This window comes from Gopherus evgoodei, chromosome 2 (assembly GCF_007399415.2).
Source record: "Gopherus evgoodei ecotype Sinaloan lineage chromosome 2, rGopEvg1_v1.p, whole genome shotgun sequence".
NCBI classification, from domain to species: Eukaryota; Metazoa; Chordata; order Testudines; family Testudinidae; genus Gopherus; species Gopherus evgoodei.
In genome coordinates this window covers 38,512,860-38,531,123 of record NC_044323.1, presented here as the reverse complement: position 1 = coordinate 38,531,123, position 18,264 = coordinate 38,512,860, and the positions used below count along the sequence as shown (strand labels likewise).

At 39.5% G+C, this 18,264-nt stretch overlaps 1 protein-coding gene across 1 annotated transcript in view; it reads left to right on the top strand.

Moving 5' to 3' along the window:
* MALRD1 (MAM and LDL receptor class A domain containing 1) overlaps window positions 1-18,264 on the top strand; it is a 438,556-nt gene that overhangs the window by 319,598 nt on the left and 100,694 nt on the right. The window contains 2 exon segments of the mRNA XM_030549280.1: window positions 9,015-9,143; window positions 17,046-17,207. Coding sequence (XP_030405140.1) covers window positions 9,015-9,143; window positions 17,046-17,207 — 291 coding nt within the window.

Below are 18,264 nucleotides of genomic sequence, written 5' to 3'. Positions count from 1 at the left end.
ATTCTTATGTTGAAGAGAATCTTTTCTGAACTATTATATTGCTCGTACCAGAATCAATTATATATTGATAGATCTATGGTAACATCTGTGATTCTTGCTGTTTGTGTGCCTTAGCCACCAAATACTTGCTCTCACCATGAACATCTTTGGGAAGCATATTGTTGGGCTTTTGTGCCTACAGATGAAATTCTTTACTAGCAGTCAATATAATTTATTGAGTGTAGGGTTTATGTCAGAGTCAATGCATGTCATCACATTAGACCTGGACTTCTGTATGACACATGCACTGGATAAAATTCCTTATTGCTTCTGAACTCAAAGAGAACCTTATTTGAGATGACTTCTAGCCTGCATCTGTAGAAGTGCTTTATCTAACTTTCCCTGCAGAAGACTGAGAAGGTCATCCATGGACAGAAACATTATTGTTGAGCATGCTAATAGTGTTTTGATGTTTTTTGTACAGATCTGAGCTTGCAGAAAACTGTGCTGACAAACTAGGCAAGTAAATTAAATTCTTGGTGTAAATAGTATGCCGTTGCTCCTGCTATATATTCCAACTTAACTTTGTAGGGTCGTATGATACTATAACATTGTAGATGAGTTTCAGTTCTAATGCAACTTTTTAGTGGCTTGTGTCTGGCCCATTTTAATTTGTTCCAGGCTGAAACTTAGTGAACAAGATCTTTTCCTGTGGGTAATATTTTCTGACCAGATTTTTAAAAAATAATAATTTTATAAAAAAACTCATGTTTTTAAAATGTTTTAACAAAACATGAAAGAGGCATTTAATGGTTTTTCTTGTACCTTTTTTTTTACTCTTATCCTTCAGATTTAATTTAAACAGCACAAATTGGCAAGACATTAGTCCATAATAGGGTTTAATCATTACTGCTGCTTTGAAAATAAATTAAAATTAGAGCTTGTGCCCAGATAAAAATTTCCTACATTGTTTAAACAGAAATAATATTAACAGAATCACATTTCCATTGGACATGTACTATTGGTTTAATTGAATAATATCGGTCTAGTCTATTTATACTATTGAATTAATTTTTGCATTTATTTCATCCTGAAAAGATATAATCAGTCAATTTTGGGACATCAATGCAGAATCCATTGTTCTAGAATAGGAAAAAATGCTCAGGGGGTAATGTTTCATTCTGTATAATGCTCAAGAAATTGGGAAGCCTTAATTATGACACAGCTTTCTACTACAGGAAGAGGAATGAAGAAGTCATAAAAATTACTGGACAAGGTACCCTTTCACAAATAATGTACAAAAGAAGACATCAGTGGCTGGAACATGGACAAAGAATGCTTTCCAAATACTGCCCTTGAATGGAAACCAGAAAACACAAGAAGAAAGAGAGGAACACCATGAATAACATGGAAACAAACAGTTCTGAGTGATATCAGCACCTCAACATGAAATGGGAAGATTAGGAGAGAAGCGCAGTTGATAGGCAAAGATGGCAAATGTGGGTAGCCCAATGTGCAGCAAAGCATGTGATGGACTAAGGTCTAAGTTTAAGGTTACTACTTTTGTGACGTGACAGACATTTCAAGATGGAGAGCATTCATTATATCATTGTGGAAGGAGAATTCTGAAACTTTTCAGTATCTCTCAATTTAAAGGAAGCCTGTCTTCACATTTTGACTGTTTCAACTCTCCTGCAGTTTCTCCATTTTGTTCTAGGCAATGGTTATCTTCCAGCTTTCAGCACTTCTGCTCAACCTTACCTGAGCCCCCAGAGTCTTTCTAGATTCTAAATATAGTAGTTTTGTCCTCCACCAGAGGAATGTGTCCATCTGATTATAATTAGACAACTGGCTACTGAAAGCTTTGTCTCTTCAGAAGGTTACAAATCTAGTGCAGAAGTCATTGGCCCTGCTATATTCCATCTGGGTTTGTAGCAAACTTCAAGAGCAAGATGCCTCTATCCCAGCATCTGACTATGCCACTGGAATGTACTGATAGATAAGCTTCTCTTAGGAACTTATGAAAGTCAGGAGTTCAGGCTGATATTCTCAGATTTATCAACTGCTTTCAAAGTCATTGATCATTAGTAGTGGTTGATATGCCTGCAAACGGTAGCAGCAGCATATACAGCTGGCTTTAAATGGTAACCTGTAAATTGAAAGGGTTGACATGTTTGCGGCTAATAATGATGAACCACACAATTCCAGGATTCTGCACAATGGAGGAAACATAAAATTAGGGTCTGAAGTACAAGTTGCAATTGTAGTTCCCAAGATGCATTTTTACAGCGGTGGTGACTTTAAATATTAATGTCCTGGACAAATTTATAATTATGGAAATTATATGCCTCCTGATGTATCAGAATTCTTCCTGAAACTTATCCTAAATTGTGTTGCTGTACATTCATGAACAGCTGCCATGTTTCCAAGGCCAGATAGGACCATTGTGATCATCCAGTCCAACCTCTTGTATAAACCAGTCAATAGAACTTCCCCAAACTAACTCCTAGAGAATATATTCTAGAAAAACATTCAATCTTGATTTTAAAATTGTCAGGGATGTAGAATCCATGACAACTCTGTGTAAATTGTTCTAAAAATTAAATGCTTTCACTTTTAAAAAATATGTCTTATTTTTAGTCTGAATTTGTCTAGTTGCAACTTCCTATCATTGGATCATTTCTCTGCTAGATTGAAGATCCCATTATTAAATATTTGTTCCCTGTCTATGTATTTATATGCTGTAATATGCTGTAATCCCCTAATCTTCTCTTTGTTAAACTAAATAGATTAAACTCTTTTAGTCTAGCACTATAAGGCATGTTTTCTAATACTATATTCATTCTCATTCTCTGTCTTGAGGGACAGATAGCTCAGTGGTTTGAGCATTGGCCTGCTAAACCCAGGGTTGTGAGTTTCAATCCTTGAAGGGCTATTTGGGGAAAACCAGTACTTGGTCCTGCTAGTGAGGGCAGGAGGCTGGACTTGATGACCTCTCAGGGTCCCTTCCAGCTCTGTGAGATAGATAGATAGATTTATCTCATAGCTCTTCTCTGAACCCTCCCTAATTTATCAACATTCTTCTTGAATTGTGGGCATCACAACTGGACAAAGTATTCCAGCAGTAGTTGCACCAGTGCCCAATATAGACCTAAAATAACTTTCCTATTTCTACTCAAGTTTCCCATGAATGCGTCACAGGATCACTTTTGCCCTTTTGGCCACCATGTTGCAGTAGGTGCTTATGATTAACTGATTATCCCATCACAACCTGTAAATCTTTTTCAGAGTCACTGCTTCCCAGCATAGAGTTCCTTCTATATCCATTCTGTAAATATGGCCCACTTTCTTTGTTCCTAGATATATATAGTTACATTTAGCCATAATAAAACACACATTGTTTGCTTGCTCCTAGTTTACCAAGAGATCCAAATTGCTCTGTCAGTGACCTGTCCTCTTCATTATTTAGCGCTGCCCCAATTTTTGTGTCATCTGCAAACTTATTGTGATCATTTTTGTTTTCGTCCAGGATTATTGATAATATTAAGTAGTGTGGGGCCAAGAACCGATCCCTCCAGCATCCCACTGAAAATGCACCTGATCAGTGATGTTTCCCCATTTACAATTACATTTTGGCATCTATCAATTAGCCAGTTTTAATTCATTTAATGTGTGCCATATTAATCTTATAACATTCTAGTTTTTTAATGAAAATGTTCTGAGGTACTAAGTCAAATGCTTTACAGAAATTTAAGTACATTATGTCAACACTATTACCTTTTATCAATAAAGATTTTTAATCTCTGGGGGAAAAAAGATACCAATTTAGATTGACTGGATCTGTTTTCCATAAACCAATGTTGATTGGCATTCATGATATTACCCTCCTTTAATTCTTTCTTACTTGGGTCTTGTATCACCTTCTCCATTATCTTGCTCACAATTGATTTCAGACTGACAGGCCTGTACTTACCCAGGTCTTTTCTTTTACCCTTTTTAAATATTGGCAAATTAGCTTTCGTCTAATCTTCTGGAACTTCCCCAGTGTTCCAAGATTTATTGAAAAATCATAATTAATGACCCAGCAAGCTCCTTGGCCATCTTTTAAAACTCTTGGATGAGAGCTTCTGGACCTGCTGATTTAAAAATGTCTAACAGTAGTAGCTGCTGTTTGACATCCTACTGAAATACTTGTGAACTGGGTGTTATATGATATGACTACATCATCATTTTCTCCCAAATAAAAAACAGAAATATTGTTCTCTAGGACCATGCTGTTATGTAGTCCTTGCAGGCAGCTTCTGCAGAATTCCCCATTAGGGTAGGTGAGGAAGAAGGTGGGTTTTTTCCTATGAAGGAGAAATTACTGCTGATCAAACCTACAGAGATTCCCAGATGGATTTTCAATGGGAGATATGCCTGTATCTAATCAAAGCATGCTGCACAGATTTACATCTCATCCTCCCTTTCTGGTTCCATGTTCCCTCCCCCAAAGCCATGAGTCTCTAGAGAGGGTTCACTGGGTTTTGGGGACCAGGACAGAAAATGCAGGACAGCTGCTGTTCTTTCCCTCACTGTGTTTGTTCACCATTTATTACTTGCCCAACCAAGATTGGAGCTTGGTGCTGTACAGATACATAGTACCAGGCAGCCCAAGTCCCAAAGAGCTTAGCTTATAACGTAAATAGACCTCACAGTCAGAGGATAGGAAAAGAGAAATGTTTATCCCCATTTTATAGATAGGAAGCTGCAGCATAGAAATTAAGTAATTTGACTAAGATCACATACAATCTGTGGGCAAGCTGGGATTTGTACTCCGTCAGGACCTTAATCACAAGACCATCTCTCATCGCCACAATTAATTATCTTCCATGCCATGCAGTGAAAGGTAGTATGTAATCCAGTGTTCCCTGCTTACATGGGTGTTTGGGGTTACACCTGATAGATCTTTCCAAAGTAATATTTCACTGTCATGTCAGGGAGCCTTAATTGTGTGGCAAACATACACTTGGATATAAAGTATTTTTTTGCTTCATATTTCCTATGGCATTTTTTATAAACATGATTATCCTTTACTCAGAAAGAGCCAAATTCTTTACCTTTCGCTAGCTCACAGTTCCATTGTAATGATACAGTAGTTTCAAAAAATTGGTAGAAGATTATACTGTTAACAACATGCAAGTTAAACTATAACGCTTTAAAAAGAATAAATGAACATATAGGAAAATCCCTATTAAATTAATGTAAATATGTTAGTTTGAAGCATCTATCACGTTGCAGAACATAGTATATACAATTCACAGAACCTCCTGGAGTCTAGCTGAGTCTTCCACTATTTTTAAATATTAGGTAAGTTAACTCTTTGAGAGATCTTTGCTGGGTCCCCTTTAAGTCATACAGTTTCCTTCTCTAGCCATTTGGAAACCAGAGACATTTTCCTAAGCCTCCATTTGAACAGGGCCAGCTCTAGCCATTTCGCTGCCCCAAGCACGGCTGCATGCCACCGGGGGGCCTTCTGCCACTTGCCGGTCCCGCGGCTCCGGTGGATCTCCTGCAGGCTTCCCTGCTGAAGCTCCATCGGAGCCGCGGGACCAGCGGACCCTCTGCAGGCACGCCTGTGGGAGGTCCACCGGAGCTGCCTGCTGCCTTCCCCGCAACTGGCAGAGCGCCCCTTGCTGCATGCCGCCCCAAGCACATGCTTGGCGCGCTGGGGCCTGGAGCCGGCCCTGCATTTGAATGCCATTCTGTGAAATGCCAGCATTCTTGCTCTACGGGTTATATCATGATAGAATGTAACTCTGAGATTGGCACATGCTGCTCTTTTGAAACATGTTGCTGCTCCATGGGTCAATGACTCCCTATAGCTTTCCCTTTGAATATATAAGTACAGCCCAGCACGTGAAAACAAGATCCTTAACAAACTCTTGCTTTGTATGCAGGTATTTGCTGAGGTTTATTGGTTTGGAATGACTTGTCTGTGGAGATGGGGTCAGTGTTTAGATTTCCACGAGCTTTATTTAGGATTTAGATTCTTTAAAAAAAAGTATGTATATTTAAGGGATGTTGTTAATCTTGAATGAGACTATAAGGTAACAAAATACCTTTCCACTTGATTAAATGTCAAAGCACAGCCAAGGAATGTGATGAAACCCAAAAGCCATTTATTTGCACACATCCTCCCACAGTATGGACAAATGCAACAAGACAAGAAATTGTGGAGAAAAACCCTTATTTTACATGAAATACATCATTTTACCTTTCAACATATGATAATTAAGTAGTTCATCAGAAGGAGTTAGACTGGTTCATAAAGCAGTTCCACAGAGAGATCTAAATGCCACTCTCGTGCATTGTAGTGTTGTAACTCAATGGGTTAAATCATGATAGAATGCCAGAGTTTGACAACCCATTTTTTCAATGGCAGACAGGTATGAATTGGCAGGTTAATATTTTGAAAATCCTCATATGTTCTATGTTGATAGAACTTCTAACATGTTCTTATGTTAAATTGCACCCAGGCCTCAGAAATGAGAGTGATATATATTAGGTTTTGGAAGTGTTCTGGGATTAAGTATTTCTATATTTAGAAAAATATTGAAAACATTAATGGTAAAATGATACTTGAAATGGTGCCATTCTTGTGAATTTCTTCAGTCACTGTAGTTTCTGTAGTTACTTTTTATGATCAACAACCATCATCATGTTTCTTGTTTTAGTATGATTTCTGTCAATACGGTGGCTCTGGTCAATAAGGGCCACTATTGGTTTATGCAGTAGAACGCTGAGCTCCCTCCATCCCTAGCCCCCACGTTTAGAGTTGAATTTTGGATAGAGTATGAAGTTTGGGGAAGAGTATTTTGTTTTTAGATATTTGTACCAATTTTGGCATATTGATTCCAAATAAAGATTTTGCCTTGGCCTTTGCCAAAGCCTTTGGCACAGCCTGTATCCTGTTTGTAAATGTATACTTCATTTCATATACAGCTACCCAGAAAAATTGTGTTCATGTGAGTTCTTACTCCAGAAGAGTCCAAGCCACGAAGTTTTGAATCCAGATCCAAACTTTCCAATAGTTATGTCTATTCAGATGTACAGTTTGGGTAGGACTCATCTACAGTTCATCCAGTCTGACTTCAGCAACATAACTGTTCCCAGCTTACTGCCTGAGATGTTCTTAATTTTTAAATTAGTTAAAGGGTATATTGCAGTGTTGTTGTAGCCATGTTGGTTCCAGGATATTAGAGAGACAAGGTGGGTGAAGTAATATCTTTTACTGGACCAACTTCTGTTAGTGAAAGAGACAAAAGTTTGATCTTACATGGAGCTGAAAAACAGGGAGCGGAGGGATAGCTCAGTGGTTTGAGCATTGGCCAGTTAAACCTAGGGTTGGGAGCTCAATCCTTGAGAGGGCCATTTGAGAAACTGGGGCAAAAAAAAAAAATCTGGGGATTAGTCCTGCTTTAAGCAGGGGGTTGGACTAGATGACCTCCTGAGGTCCCTTCCAACCCTGTGATTCTACAAACAGCTATTACCTTATCTTTTTAAGAAGTATATAGTATTTTGAAAACCTCAGTTCTATTTCTGGTTTTACCACCAAGTCACTTAAGTCCCTGAGTGCCCTTAGGTAAATCACTTAAACTTTCTATGCTTCAGTTTCCAAATCTGTAAAACCATGTTTAATTAATGATTATTATTTATTTAATTGTATTATCTTTCATTACAAGATTTGAGACCTTTAGATCTAAAGGCCAATACTATTCATAGCTTTTTATCGCATATGAAAACTTGCCTGTCAGTGCTACATTTAACTAAACCAGTCATTGAACTCCCTTTGAAGGATTTGAGTTACATTTCATGTATTTTTTGAATATTTCCCTGTTTATGTGCTCTATGGAACTAGGATTTAGTTTTGCTTTCTCATTTTGGCATCAATGAGAGCTTGTGGGTCTGCTTCTGCATATCAGGTTTTAAACAGGCGTCTGAAGTTGTGCAATCCAAGTTTTGAGAGACATACAGAATCAACGAAATCTCTTAAAAATGTTGGCCTTATCCCTTTACATACTTGAAGTTGCTCTGCCCAGAGCTGTTGCTGATGATAAGTCCCACTTCAGTCATGTTTAAAGAGCCATAGAACAAATTACAAAGAATACAGTCAAAGCACATTCTCCTATGTGTATCACTGAACAGCTTGAGGCACTGGGAGAAAAAAAAAATCTCAGACTCATAGAAGTGCATTTTCAATGTTGTGCTTTGGGTTATCAGCACAGCTCTTATTAATGTTAATTGCAGTTATGTAGCCAGTTCACTGAGTCACTTGATGAACATTTATATCAGTATTTTTAAGCTTGACAGATCTCTGAGAACTAAATCCAAGAGCTATCTGGCCTTGGCTCATTCCTTGGGTTTATTGCCCCAACTTATTCATTCATTCCCATTCACACTTTTCCACTATTTTACCCAGATTCAAGAGCGACTGAAAAGTTATTCTGGTAAAATGAATCTTCATTTTAAATAGTTTAGGCTGAATCCCTATGCAGCCTGCATGTTGACTGCAATAGGTGTCTCTGCCACACACTGAAAAATCTCACTCAATTAAATGACCTGAAACACTTCAGAAAACTATGCACTGTATGAAAGTAGCATAGTGATAATTTCAGGCAATTTGATGCTATCTTATTTCTAAGTTATGTCATATATTGAGATGAGGTTTAATCCTTTGCCCTGCCCTCTTTAAACCAGTTTGTAGCAAATTGAATTGTATGCACAGATATAACACCACAAATAAAGTAGGAAGAGAGTTGTGCTGATGTGGAAATGAACTCCTATCCACCAAAACATTCCATCCTTGCAGCTTTGAGTATCACCAATATAGCAGTCTAGGCAGGCACAAGACATCATTAAAAGAGAGTGGAATTGAATAACATCTGTTGGATGCAGTAAATCACTAAAGTGATAGTGTATAATGGGTAAACAAATCAAAAAGGTCATACTTTGATTTAATGAAAGTATAGATTTAAATGTCCTGTTGGTTTCAGTTGGAGAGAGTCTTAAGGAATGCCCAGCAGTCACTGATTTTATGTGTTGGAACAAGAACTGCATTGAGTCTCACCTTGTTTGTGACTACAAACCAGACTGCAAGGACCTATCAGATGAAGCTGATTGCAGTAAGTACAATTTTCTATATTAATATTAAAATTTTAACCATAAATACTGTAACCCATCTTAGGTGGATTTGTACAGCTGCTCAGGAGAAGGTAATATAAGCATACTGTCTCCTTTCTTGTTTCTCATCACACAAAGTTTTACACTTTCAGATCCTCAAAGACATTTATTGAGCAAAAATATTTAAATGTGACTTAGTCACAAATGTGCAACATAACCAAAACAATGAGCAAATAGAAGAACCAGTTCAGGTGTTTTTGAGGAAGATAATCCAAGGATTACTATACAAATTATCTAGAGGAAGAAACTTGAAAGGATTTTGAGCTTTCAACATTAAAGAGAAAAGCTTAATAAGCAAATTGGTAAAAATACAGAAGCATTTAGAGCTCCAAACACTGACCATGTAAAAATTACCCTTCGGATCAGCTCCCTGCATGGGTTCGTTTTCATGACACAAGTACATTTTTATTGCTCTTTACTATTCCAAAGCCAACAAAAGACCAGAATGAGTGAGCTGGATTACTTTCCTCCTTCTGCATCATCAACAGAACTTTCTGATAAATTCCAACCTGTTTACACTTGTGCAAGCTCAGTGACAACTGAAGATTGGAACAGAGTTTGGCCAGCAGAACTTTATTATTGATGATGGTGTGTGAGAAGGAAAGAACCCAGTTTGACTTGCAGAGCTTACATTAATAGGGCTTGCAGTTAAACAAACTACCTTTAAACACTTATACTGATCGTATTTTATGTTAAGATGCAGTACACATGGAGCCCTTGCCTCTGTCCCCACCCTGCCTCCAATGCCATTTTTGCAGAGTCACTTTTGAGACTAGAACTACATTTTAAGAGCAAGAGGACAGAACAGTTTATTAAGGCACGTCCTTAATCCTGGCAATCAATCTGTGTTTCTTAATCGCGAATCTATATAGCCACATTCTGTCATGGTACACATGTGAAACGATTACTGAAATCACTCTTGATACATAGGGGAGAGAAAATGTATCAAATGCATCTTAAACAACAAAAATAGATTTTTTCCCTCTCATATTCGGTGGATGGTCACATTAGACAAGTCTTGAAAAGAATAGAATGGCACAATCTTAAATCCTATATTTAAGGATTACAGAGGCCATATAAAGTGTTCACTGAGAAATTGTATTGTGCCCAAATGTGCAAATAATGTCACTCTGGCAAGTATATTAGGAAGAAGAGGAAGGAAAAGGCATATTATCATTAAAATATTATATGGAGCTCATCTCCCTCTCTCTCTATTTTTTTTTAAAGTAAATAATCTATATATCATCTGAAGTATAGATCCTAAAGCAGTGTCTTTATGCAGTCTTTTGGCCAGATTCACAACGGAACAAATCTAAATTGAACTGCACCTTTAAAAGGATAACCAGTTCAAGTAGATACATGGATTTTTAAAAGATTATTCATATTTTATAACATTACATTAATATTTTTTCAGTAGTCAGGCAGTGTGACTGCAACAAAATACTTTGTAAACTATCCACGATTATATTTTACAGGGCCCCAACAGAAAAACATACTCTGAACCTCTGTCTAATGCAAACTGCTTTTTAATGACACTCAGATAACTAATGATTTATTCTGTAAATGTTGTTATTGCATACAGTAGTTGCCATTGGTTTCTGTAAGTGTTCTCTAGAGATAACTTGTGAGACCTTCGGCTTTCTTTTCTTAGTCAGACAATGAATGGGAGCATTTAGTGCCATATATCAGTCCAAGTCACAAACCAAAAGTTTGTTATGATGTATAAAAGGTATTCTTGGGAAAATATTAACTTCAATGCACTTTCAACATATGAGGCGTCACATATTTACCATGTATGGAGAGGGCATGGAGAACTTCTTTCTCCCCTCTGTCAAACAGTAGTTCAATATTGCAATGTAGCACACAGAGTGCTAAAGTAAGTGCTAGGTTGCCCTGTCCAGCATACCACAGTGCCAAGGGCTGGAGGTGTTTGGATTTGAGACAGAGGTAGAGGTGATCCCTGGGTATGTCTGCTATGCTGTGGTGTAGAATAAGCACTAGATGGGGGCATAAACTTCTCTTTTATAATGAATAGCAGAATGTGCTCAGTGTGCTTTCATCCTTCAGCCACCTTGAGCCCGCACAGGGTTGCTGTTGATCACTCCATAACCCCAGCATAATGCAGCTCCAAATAGCAAAGGTCAGATTTTCTCACACAACACTAGGGGAAAGCCTCTGCCCCTTCAGCCTGGACGCAGGGACCTTCCAGAACCCTCCCCTGGTCAGGAGAAGCAGCAGGAGTTGTTAAAGACGGGGCAGAATGACTGAGAGAGAAACACCTGCGGCTCCAACCTGCCCCATCCTCGCATCACCTTTGTATATTTGAAACTTTTGGCTGTGTTTTTTCTTTTTTCTCTCAGCTCCAGGTTGAACTTGATCCCCCAAGTGTTACACCAGTGTAATTATTGAAGTCAAGGACCCAGTTTTGCTGTTTGTAAATCTGGAGTAATTCCACTGAAGCATTTCTCTGGATTTACAATGGAATTTGGCCCAACAGCAATCATATCCACATAAAGTTGGTGTAATGGAACATTGTGTTGCATCCTATTTAAAAAAAAATTGCAGCAGTTGCTTTTTATATGCTTCATTCCGTAGAGTGAGGCAATCTTGCACAATTTTCATTTTCTTTCAAAGCCCATTGGAAGTACAGATGTGAAAATCACACATGAAAGCCATTTCAGTTTTCGTGAACTGTAGTCAATTATACGTCCAGATCTGATTAATAGCAAGCCTCATCATTGATGAACCATCTCATGCAGTGCTTGAATTACTGAAATAAAAGCAATTTTGCAGACAAATGGACCAGTCCTTTTCTCATAACTCCTAAACAGTCTCTGTTTACATCAAAAAGAAGGAATACCCAGAGGTGCAGACATCGACCTGCAAATGCTGTTCATAAATATTTATTATTAAATGCTTTCTGAAGCACTGGTAAGATATTAGAGCTGAATTCCTGCTGTCAGGCAATGTATTATAAATAGCGTTATAAAATCAAAATTCATTTGGTCTTTGATTTGTTTAAAACTGTACAAGACACATATACTTTCTCTTGAAATCACGTGGCCAAATTATTTGCACTTCCTGCTTGTCTATTTCACTTATTAAAGCTCAACTGTCCTTTGTAGTGCAGCACGGCGTATGTTATGGACTAGTGTGGTATGTTCCATGTGTTTGTATTCCTATTTTACTTTAATGGCACCAGTTGAAGAATCCTCCTCTTAGAGTTCACATGCTATATGTATAATTTTAGCACCTTTGTGGCCAAGATGGAGTCTGCTCTGCTGGCAGCTCTGGCCAAGAGAAGGCACATGCAGGAATGCAGCAGGGAAAGTTCCTTCTACTCCAGGGGCACCTGTTCCAAACCCCCCAGAGTGAACACAACGGAAAAGTACAATAAATATAGGAAAAGGAAATATTTATTTACAGATGGATGAAAGGAGGAAAACAACAAGGGGAAATATAGGGGAAGTGGTAAAACAGGGTTGCATTCAACTCAAGGCCCCACAGGCCATGTGGTACCACAGTCTGAAAGGGGCAGACACCCAGCAGTGTGTCTGCACACAGAGTTCAGGAGTCCTGGGCAAAGTTCCAGTCCAGCAGTGAGTCTTGGGTGCTCTTGGTCATCGTCAGTGCCAGTGAACTTCCCCCAAAAACCCCTCTAGTGCCCTCGCCTGCTGCTCTCTGCAAAGCCACACACAGCGACAACCTCCTCGCTTAACTAGCTAACAGCCTCCCTCCTTATTCCCAATGCAAAGTCACAAGCCTCAGTACTCAAAGCTCCATGCAGCTTTGGGCAGCAATCATGGCCTGCTTTAGGCACTGCGGGGCCCGATTTGAAAGAACTGCTGCCGAAGACAGCGGCGGGTCTTCGATGGCAGCTCAGTTAGCTGCCAGGGCCTTCGGCGGCACATCGGCGGAGAGTCCTTCTGCCGCGACAGCTAATGAGCTGCCGCCAAAGACAGAGTCAGGACTTCAGCGGTAGCTCTAGTGGCTGCCGGTGCCTTCAGCGGCATGTCAGCAGAGGTTCCTTAGGAGTGCGGGGCCTGATTTGGGGGAATCAGGTGAATCACCCTAAAGCCGGCCCTGACAGCAATGATACTGGATCCAGCTCCAGCCTGTCCTTCTCGAGCAATTTTTTCCCGGCACAGTGCTCCTCCTGGCTCCTGTCCTAGGGTGTCCCTGATTAGCTGCTCTGTCCCTCCCAGGCTTCAGGCAGATTTTTGGCTGCTTCACTCTGTGAGGGCCTGCTTACTGCAGCCTTTCTGTCTGGAGCTCCAGACACACACACCCTGTTTCTCCCCTCTCTCTTTGCTCCCACTCCCACCAATAGCACTGACCCCCTTAAAGGGGTCATGCTCTCTCTAAACCCTAAGGGGGTTACATATGTTATTCACTAGCTCAAAATCATCTTTATTTAAGGTATTTATAGCAGACCAGATTTTTACAAGAAAATCCTACAAAACAGCATTGATTACAGTTTATATTTTTGCAAATCTGCATCATAATAAAGAGAATTGCTTTAGTTTCTCATTTGAAAAGATACTTCTATAATGGCAGCAAGTCTATTTTTGCAAACAAAATGTTTTTGGGGCATCCTATTAAATAATTGAACATTAAACATGTAAGAAATGGTCCCACCTGCTTAGATTGTTTTCTTCTTCTCAAGAAGATAAGATGCAGAGTGTGTAATTGGAGAGCAGATTAGTTTATAGTCCAGGAGTGTAAAAGAGGATCTGCAGTTTTTGTAGCATGTGGATGCTTGTCTACACTGCAGTGCAGTCTGGGCTATGGGAATGTAAATTTCAGTACCCACTGTGACAGACCCAGACCAGTGGGGTACAGGAGTCTGGTAGAGGGCAAATATACTTGTCACTGGATGAGTAGCTTTCTGTTCCCTGAGTGACCAGAGCAGGGGCTGCACTAGAGTAATCAGGAAACTGCTAGAACCAATTAAGGCAGATAGGCTGATTAGATCACCTGCAGCCAATCAAGGCAGGCTAATCAGGGCACCTGGGTTTAAAAAGGAACTCACTCCAGTCAGGCGAGGAGGAGTTGAGAGCAAGAGGCACAAGGAGCTGAGAGTGGGAGGGTGTGCTGCTGGAGGACTAAGGAGTACAAGTGTTATCAGACACCAGGAGGAAGGTCCTGTGGTGAGGATAAAGAAGGTGTTTGGAGGAGGCCATGGGGAAGTAGCCCAGGGAGTTGTAGCTGTCATGCGGCTGTTACAAGAGGCGCTATAGACAGCTGCAATCCACAGGGCCATGGGCTGGAACCTGAAGTAGAGGGTGGGCCCGGGTTCCCCCCAAACCTCCTAACTCCTAATCTGACACAGGAGGAGTTGGTCCAGACTGTGGGGGAGATCACTGAGGTGAGCAAGTCTGCCAATAAGCGCAGGACCCACCAAGGTAGAGGAGGAACTTTGTCACACCACAAAACTGAAAGAGCGATTGGGCTGGTGGTTGACACATGCATGGGTAATAGGAGGTCTGGGTTTGAGTTCCTACTCTGTCCTAGATTTCCTGTGTGACTTTAGAGAAATCATTTAATCTTACCTGCATCAATGGAGGTTAGTATCTCATTGGAGGAGAAATCTGTTATGCTGCGTGAGGGCATTTGCTTGGTGTAACTTCTTCGTTTGCAGACTGTACATAAATATTGTTTCTTGAAGTGAGTATGAACTGCATACAGGCAGTTCTTGTCAGCGAATGTATCACTGCCTCCTCTCCAAGGGCACTGACTTAGGCTATGTCCACACTAGGAACACTTTACTGGTATAGGAATTCTGCTATACTGCACTGGCCAAGGCACTCCTAGTGCAGATGCAGCTATACTGTCAAAGCTGCACTTTGCACCAGTATATTACAATGACACCCCTTCCCCCTCCCCTGCCCTCAAGCAAAACAAGCTGTATCGGTAAAAGCTCAGCTTTGCTGGTATAACTAGGCACTTCTGCTGGCATAGCTTTGTTGGTCAGGGATCACATTTCTTCACTCTCCTGACCAATATAGCTATGCCGGCAGAAGTCTGTAGTACAGATCGAGCCTTAGTCCTTGTCCCTCTCCTGGAATCTCACAATTTAAACACGTGGTTTCTTGGTCCTCCCTAATCCCCTGGGCTTTTCCCCTGGGAATCCCCTGAGTCTAAAGCTGCTCACCTGGAAACATTTGGCCTTGAAAAGTGAGCCTAAGTCCTAAACTTCCTGTTGTGTAGATGCTCTGAAATCCAAAGGAACTCCAGAAAAGTTTTGCCTGCCCAAACCAAGGATGGTTTATCCCTTACTGACTGTCTGGGTGCACTGAGAGTTTCATCCTGAGTTTTTATACATCAGTGACTCGTAACATTAATGACATTAGCACCTATTGCTATGACAATATTAGCTTCTGTTCTTGCTTTTTGCAGCTTAGTGCTCATTATGAAATTAGCTGACTGGTAGTGTTGAAAATAGTATCCCACTGGGAAAAAAAAGTAAGAGGGCAAATGCTGAAATAGTGAGAGGATATGTGTCTCCTTCATCAATCAATCGATCAGTTTTTCCCAATGTAATGTACTCCAAGATTGATCTGTCCACTCATACTTTCTTCCTGTCCAGCCAGAGGCAAAGCTACCAGATACCTTCTCTGATTGTGCTTCTGATGAATTATCAAAAGGGACATAGGATTGCCCTCTACACATTTTTATCCTGAACATTAATGTATCTTAGAGTCAAATGAATTATCTCCGCAGATTTGAAAAAAAGAATTTCTTGGGAATATCTTGTTTTATCTCTCACTGTAAAGCATCTTGAGACTTTGTGTTGAAACATACCACATAAAGATAATTTGAATTTAATTCTAAATATCTAGAGCGGGCTGATTTAAAGAAACACTGTCACAGTGGGGAATGGTAGTTCAATATGAGACTATTTACATCTTGGTTCCAAGAGCATGTAACTGGTATATTAGTGGGAGAAGTAAGTGGATGCAATTTCTGAGGAAATGCCTCTTTGTTTAAAATAAAATCATAAATGATCATTATCAGTATTATGGTAGCATCCTGATGCACCAATCAGTGAGCTCCACAGTGCTAAGTGCTGTACAAACACACACTAAGAGACAATCTCTGCGACAAATGTACTTACAATTTAATAGACAAGAAGAACCAAAGGTGGGAGAAAAGGAGTCGTATTATCCCCATTTTACTGATGGGGAATGGAGCTCAGTGAGTTAAGGGCCCGCTGCAAAGCCCACTAAAATCAATGGAAAGATTCCTATTGACTTCAATGGAATTTGGAACTGGCCCTGAGTCATTTGCCTTAGGTGACACAGGAAATCTGTGGTAGGGTTGGGCATTAAACACAGATCTCCTGAGTCCAAATCCAGTACTTTAACCACTATACTTTCTTTCACTTATAAAACTACGCTCATAGGTCACAATACAGGAATGCCAATATATGCACATGTGAACGCTTGATCATAGGAGTGGAGTCCAGGTTTAGCATCTGGTTTGCTGTTATCTTCTCCACTTCACTGAGCTCAAACAACTCCCATACTCAGTCATATCTCCCTAATGTCCTCATCATTGGCCATAGCCATACACCAATGACGTTAAATATATCCAAAGGGTGGAGGGCATATCAATCTCTAATAAAGAGAATATTTTGTCTCTATAGCCTGCATCATATCAAGATATACCAAAATGTAGAAACATACAGTAAGTAACATTCTTAACATATATAAATTTGGCATTAGTTGAACAGAATCCTTGCTATTACTATGTGCAGTATGCTTATCATATTTTAAATATACCAACTGATATACTATATATTGATATCAAGAGAGTGAATTTACTTTTTATTGCATTTTCAGGCCAATATACCAGTATCCCTGGAAGCTGTAACTTTGAAACAGGAGACCAAGATTGGACTATTGCATGTGGATTAACACAAGATTCTGCCAATGATTTTGATTGGAGTATTGGCAACAGGGTTGTCACAGGGCAAAGTGGTCCTGATGATGACCACACACCAGGTAATATTAGGTTCCTCACATCAGGTTGGGGAAAGGGACAGAAAATTCTCACTCTTAGCTCTGAAAATCATTAAGTCATCTGCTGAGGAAACAAAAAGTATTCTGCAGAATTAGTCCCACAATAGACAGGAGGCCTGCTTAGTCAACATGAGATCAATTCAGTGTACTGTGCCAGAAGGTAGTGGTGGTGAGCAAACTCCACAGTTTTGTGGTGCTAATTGGAAAATGCCCATAAAAATGTTCCATTCTTTTGGATGATAAGGTACAATAAGGGATAGACATCATAAATGACAGTGCTAAAGTAGGCCAGATGAGTGTATTGAATCTTGTCATGTATACGATCATAGTAACCACAAGTGTTGTCTGACCACAATTAAAAATAAACAGCCTAATAGAGAGGCCTGTTATCAGCTGTTTAAATCATTGGTTGAGTCAGCATCAGTGTAATTTTATAGATTGCTCTTTTCAAAGTGGCCTTGATTATATCATTCTTGATACTCTGTTGTGGTTTGATGCATTTATTTAGTCATCTCTAGACAATGAGCTGCTAAATCAAATGTAAGGATACTTATTACTCATGACCCCTGAGGAGAAACAAACTTTTTACAAGATGGCTCAGTGGATTAAATAAACCTACTGTCCATTTGCAAGCATCTGGCAAAACCTTATTAATTATAGAGGTATTTGTAAACCTACTCAGTTAGACCTATGAAGATGAAGAATTAGATGCAAAAAAGAGGATACAGTCAGTGACAATAAGGCTTCTTTTTCTGTTGGACTTTTCCATAGGTGTTGCCTTATATATTTCTGATTGAGGGTCATTGTTTTGTTGGAATTCTGCTGCACTTTACATAATGAGCCAGGTTCTGCTTTCAGCTACACTGGCATGAATTCACAGTAATACCACTGAGCTCAATGGCTTATTTTGTATATTCTGTGTAATGAAGCTGTAAATTTCTATAGATATTGCTCTTCAACAGCATCTAATTCAGATTGTTACAAACAGAAACAAATTTGAAATTTGGCTTTCGAAACTCAGAATGGATTGTTTTGTAAA